Raw genomic sequence first — 6,564 nt, forward strand, 5'->3', positions numbered from 1 at the left:
TATTTGGACACATTTAATTAAGAAAAGTTCATATCATCCAATAGGCTGGTAGGGTGGTAAACGATTCTTACTTGGCAAAACAATGTCAACAGGGTTTTACCACACTAGAGTTAAAAAAAAACTGCATGAAAACTTATAAAGTCTCCTACAAAAACAGTTGCCATACTTTTTTTAAATAAAATAGAGTTTTTAGTATTATACTAACACCTATAAATATGTATTGATAACATAAAAAGCATATCGTATACATATGAACTATGCAAAATGGACAACCAGAAGCTTGTTTGAGGAAAATGACAAACCGAATCGATTCACGTTCGATGATAAGTGCAACTACAATGTCACAACATTTGACCAGTTGCCACTACTTGCTGCCAACTAAGCATTTTTACGGAGGCATTGATCGAACAAAGGATCAATTGTCCATCACCGACCACGAAGGGGAGGCTGAGTGCATTAACGAATGGACTGAAGGAAGTGCCTAAATCAGCAAGTGAAATGATGGACTGCGAATGTTGTTTGACGGAATTTGCATAGCAAAGCCATAAAGCGGACTTAGCCAGCCGAGTAAATATTTGAGTAGTGGATTAGGCGGCACAAAGCAACAGACACAGTGTATATGTAAGCAATTGTGGATAAACATAGTAAAAGAGGAAATGCCAGGAAATAGCTGTTTGCCTACAAGCATAAGTGCTTGCATACCTAAGAGCCTACAGGCTACATACATACATATAGGTATGTACATGGTATATACAATCGATACATGTTAGCAAACAAAATATGCAATCAAGAAAACAGCATAAGCGTGACTATTTGCACACACTATCGGCGGGCATTTATCATCGACGACGACGATGACGACGCGCGCTCGTCAAAACGAGTGCTACGCTCCGCTCGGAAACAATGACGACCATTGAGTGTCTAGAAGCATTACTTGACGATTAAGTGCTGGCTGAAGGCTGACTGACGGAGTGCTGCCGTTTCACGATGATGATGATGATGGTGGGCTTTGGCGCAGGCGCGATGGCGATCCTGTGCTTGGCGCACGATTTGGCACATGCAGATACACACACGCTCATACATAGTTATATACACATATGTTTGTATGTATGTATGTATGTAATTTTTGGGGTTTGGAGTTAAGAATGGTTTATTGATTGCCACAATAATAAATGTGTGAATGAACGGCAAGTCAAAGCAACGCAAATGAAAAGCCTTACTTTATGTCAGCGCAGACAAATAAGATAAATGCATGCATGTGTATGATATATATATATACTTATATGTATGTGTATTTACATAGTTACTCATAGCGATATTTTGCAATGGTGTCAGCAAACTTTGGTCAATGCTAACTGATAAGTGTATTGTTATTGTTGCTTTGTCTTTTTTGGAAAAGTGCAAATAATTGACATATGATTAGGGGCGATGTACTGACTGAGCACAGCGCTACAAATAATACAGAAACATAAAATGTATTCCATGAAAGCACGAAAAATATATACGTACACACATATATTTTAAGTAAATAAGCACAAATGAGAACAGAAGTAATAAAAACAAAAACAAAAAAAAAACACGTTAACTTCGGTCACACGGCAGCTAAAATACCCTACACAAATAAAAAGTTTCCATGCAAGAACTGGATTTGGAACAATCAGTTTGTATGGCAGCTATATGTTATAGTGCTCCGATCTCAACCGTATTTCCGTGGATTGTACCGTTGCTTCGAATAAATGTCCATGTAAAATTTCGTGAAGATATCTTATCAATTAAAAAACTTTTCCCTACAAGGACTTAATTTTGATTGTTTAGCTATATTGGCAGCTAAATGTTATAGTGCTCCGATGTGAACATATTTCTCGTGGATTGTAGCCTTAATTCGCGTGATAATCCTAGCCAAATTTCATGAAGTTATCTTGCCAAATAAAAAAGTTTTTCATATAAGGACTTGATTTTGATGGATCAGTTTATATGGCAGCTATATGCTATAGAAATCAGATCTACACAATTTCTTTAGATAATGTACCGCTGCTTTTAGTAAATGTCCGTATCAAATTTCGTGAAGATATCTAACCAAATAAAAAAGTTTGCCCTATAAGGCCTTGATTTTGATCGAACAGTTATTATGACAGCTATATGCTACTGTAATCTGATCTCAACAATTCTTTCGAAAATTAAGACGCTGCTTTGGAGAATAATCCAGCTTAAATTTCGTGTAAATATCTGCTAAAGTAAAAAAGTTATCCGTATAAGGTCTGGATTTTGATACACTAGTTTGTATGACAGCTATATGCTATAAAAATCTGATCTCAACAATTCCTTCGTAGACTATACCGCTGCATTGAATAAACATCCTTTCTAAGTTTCAAGAAGATATCTTGTCAAATAAAAAAGTTTTCCATACGATTTCGATTGTTGAGTTTGTATGATAGCTATGTACTATAATAGTCCGTCTATGGGTGGTTCCAACAAATTATCAGCTTCTTGGTCGGAAAAACAACAACTGAGGGACTATGTCTGAGAATATTTTCCTCTATCTGAAGCGAGGGAAATATCTCAATCTACTCAGCTGATCCCGCTGATTATTTATATATATATTTCATAAGATCTCCGATGTTTCCTTCTGGGAGTAACAAACTTATTGGCAAACTTAATATACCCTGCACAGCGTAAGTGAAGGCTCAATCTCATGAAACAAGTAGAATTCTCGGGAAAGCGCGAGGTGAGGCGCTCATAACATGGCTGACGACAAGCGCGGACTAAACAAATATTTAAGCACATTTTTTCACATTTACACATTTATGCGCCGTTTACTTGTGTATTCTTGTTATTATTTTTATGATTATTTTTCCATTATGGAGTATTTAGTGTGTTGCTTGTTAAATTTCCTGTCTGTGAGTGAGAAACAACACATACTATACATACACAAGAAACGAGTAAAGTGAAACGGCGTCTAAAGCGTTTGGCTAAGAGGCGAGTCGCCAGCGTGTGATTATGGTTAAAGGGCGGCCGTGGAGCGTACTGTATCTACATATTGCGGACAAAGTTGTTGTTGTTACACATGTGCATGTATACATACAAACGATGTAATGGCAATTTGAAAATAGTTAATTACAAAGAAAAAGGCCGCAAAGTATTTGCTAGACTAAAATACATGGAAACTCCCGGCCTTAGGCAATGAATGAACCAATAAATGTGCGCATGCGTACACATATACGCTTATAGGCATGTTTTTTGGTGTGTTCTCTCATATGGGTGGTATGTAAGGCTGATTGTGCGGCTTCATTTGACTTGGCTTAGATGTTTGTCAATAAAGTAAATGTTTTTCCGTCTTTCTGCCTCTGCGCATGCGCAGTAAAGCGCCGTGCATCTACTATCCACATGTACATATATAGACAATTAATGCATGTAAGTATTTACGTTGGTCTAACTACAGGTTCTTGTTAATTTGTTTGTCACGTTTTCGACGCATTTGGTTCGTTCTTCAATGCAATCTTCTAAGTAGTTTGACAGAGCTTTTAATGAGTTTGTCACAAAGAGAAGATATTAGAATATATAGTATATGTATATTTCAATACTTTTGAGGTCGTGTACTACAATAACTGCACCATACACGAAAACTTAGAGTGGGACGAAAGGAACAACCAACTCGCTTAAAATCGGCATATACCAGCACAAAAATACTATATTATGGCCTAGAAGAAGATTATACCATTCTAAAAAATGGAGTTTAATACTAGTAGAATAAATTTCTGTGGTGTGGTGTGGTGTGGTGTGCATTTTTTGACAAGAGCGGAGTTCAAACTTAGCGAGCAGGGAAGTGGCGAATCGAACACGACTGTTGTACATAACTAATAAGACAAAGGATATTTTCCGAGTTTAACTGTGCCGTCGTATAAACTGTTGTTGTGTTAAGAGTAAACATTAAAATTTTGATGAAAATTTCTATTAAAAGTTTTGGAAAAAAATTTGAAAAAAATAATAAAATTTTAAAAAATATTAAAAATAAAAAAAAATATTTAAAGTTTAAAAAAAAATATTAAAATAAAAACAATTAAAATTTTTGTAGAAAAAAATATTAAAAATTTGAAAAAAAAAGTTTATTTGCTTCCTCCACTCTTATAATTATTCTCACATCCTGAATTTAATCAGCGCAATTTGCCAAAACTAAAGTAAATATTTATTCCTTTTAAGTAGTGATAAGCAATGGGCTGTTTTGCACTCAGCAACCAAAAATATCACATATTGCTGTATCTTTTGAGTGAACCTTATTTATTTTTGAAGAGTTTTCGGTAATAAAATCTGTTTACAAATAGATTAAGTGGTGATTTGTATGACTGCAAAAGGCAGCAATATCTTAAAGTGTAAAATTTTTAAGAGCCGCAATAAATATTATTGGCGAAGCTGAGAAAAATTGTGTGGGAAAGTTTGGCGGGTGAGTATAAAAACAAAAATGTTTAAATAAAGGTATACATATGTATATAGATAATTATTATATTGATAATTAAGTTAAGAAAATATTGGTAATTTAATAATAAAAAATTTTGGAAATGATATACATATACTGTGTATATAGAAAACTATAAAGTTGGAAATAAGCAGAAAAAATTAGAAAATTATGTAAAATTAACGTTATAATTATGAAATTATTATTTTAACAAATTTAACAATGGGATTTAATATGTAGAACTTAATGAAATTGAGCAAAACACAATAAAATTGGGTACTAAAAATAATAAATAACAAAGAAACTTTAATTGTGGAAAAAATAACGAAAATAATACTAACAATGCAGAAATCATAAATAAAATAAAAATATTAATAATAATAAAAAATATTAAACTATCAGTAAAGAAATAATAAAATTTTGAAAAAATTAATAATAAAATATTTTGAATATTAAAATATAATATACGATTTGGTAAACAAGAAATATTGATTTTTATTATTAAAACAATAATAAATCAAAAATACATTTCAAGCACAAAAAAAGTCGAAAAAACTGCCGATGAATGAATTCCACAGAACTCAATTAGGATAGATTTTCAGTTAGATACTAAAATTCCGCTGAAATCTCTCTACAACAGTTACGCACACTTTTACACACCTACACTCACACACACACACAGAGAGATACAAGCATTTACGCGCAGCTACAGATTTCGGTGCAAGTTGAATATCGAAAACGATCAGCCATGAATATACAAATGCTTTGTGTATGGCTGTGTGTGTGTGCGTATACGTATATATGCGACCGTAGGCAATATGATCCTGAACGAGACTCGATCCAGATTTGCTGCAGTAGACGGAAACAAAATGGCTGAACGAACAACCGACTGACTAACTGGCTCGCTGACTGCCTGCCTGCCTGGCCGGCCAAATAAGTGGTTAGGAGAATATGAGCTGAGCAGCAGATTGCTGAGAGGTGAGCGCACAAGCGAGTGGTTGAAAAGAAACGACCCGAACGGTATGTAAGAGTGCAGCAAGACCAAGGCAAGACAACAGGCAAAAGTAAGTAACAACGACATAAAGACAGTAATGGAAAACGGTGACCGCAGCAAAAACGAAGAAGTAAATGCAACGACAGCGGCTATGAAAGAAGGTTAGCTTAAAAGGAAAGGTGATAGAAACGACAAGAATATGGCACAAGGAGAATCAACGTTAATTATGTATGAGCATAGTTAAAATGGTGAAAATAATGAAGTAGGAAAGGTTAGATGAATGCAGAGACAAAGAATGTATAACATTATTATGGGTTGGCAAAAAGGAGAATAATACCTTTTGAAAGGTAGGCACTGAGTTAGGATGCTTGAAAGGAATTGAGGAGTTGTGAAAGGTTGTACGATATGTGTATTGGAAATGATGGGTACTTCTTTTGACTTCGGAAGTTTGCGGGCACTACTTAATTGCAGAAACTCAATGTTTTGTTGTAAATATGCTTAAGTACCGATTTTTGATTAATTATTATAATTTAATTCTTAAATAAGGAATTCGGTTTAAGCTAAGATTTTTGTTTACTAAAATTATTATTGCTAAATATAACCAAAAATAGTAAATAACTTAGTGAATAACACTCACCCGCTGCATTGCCGCCGCCTATAAATCCACAAATCAGCAGCAGACTGGTCAGCAGTTTTATCCAAAATATATCCGATTTAGGAAATGTGTTGTTGTTGATCAACAGCCACATTTTGATAATCCAGTTTTGTCTAACTTTCCCGTGAAACGAAAATTGATTCGCCCGTTTTCGAATGCTTGACGAAGCAAACTTTTAAAAGTTTTAAATGAGTACACCAAAGCGCATGCGCTGCCGCGCTTATGATGAAAGTACCTCTTTGAAGTCTTGTAATGATACAATTCCTGCCAAAACTCAAACAATATTTTTGCTAATTACACAAATGTGAGACACATATTTCTGCCAATCGGTTGGCTTTTTATGCATAATTTATGCTGTCTATGATATATTGACTTAAACCTTTTTGTTTCTTAACTGCACTTTAATTTGTGAATTGTTAGCAGTGTAAGCTTGAAAAGTAGTTTGCGGTATTTTTTTTTTGTTTT

The 6,564-nt window shown here is 34.3% G+C and overlaps 1 protein-coding gene across 1 annotated transcript in view; it reads right to left on the reverse strand.

Annotated features, from left to right (window-relative positions):
• Positions 1–6,564, reverse strand: part of LOC108973733 (neurogenic locus Notch protein) — a gene marked incomplete in the record, with an annotated part of 153,922 nt that overhangs the window by 146,232 nt on the left and 1,126 nt on the right. Inside the window, 1 exon segment of the mRNA XM_018941188.1 lies at positions 6,082–6,564. Within this exon segment, the coding sequence (XP_018796733.1) occupies positions 6,082–6,193 (112 nt within the window).

This window comes from Bactrocera latifrons, unplaced genomic scaffold (assembly GCF_001853355.1).
Source record: "Bactrocera latifrons isolate USDA-ARS-PBARC rearing strain unplaced genomic scaffold, ASM185335v1 scaffold_5, whole genome shotgun sequence".
Classification (NCBI taxonomy): domain Eukaryota; kingdom Metazoa; phylum Arthropoda; class Insecta; order Diptera; family Tephritidae; genus Bactrocera; species Bactrocera latifrons.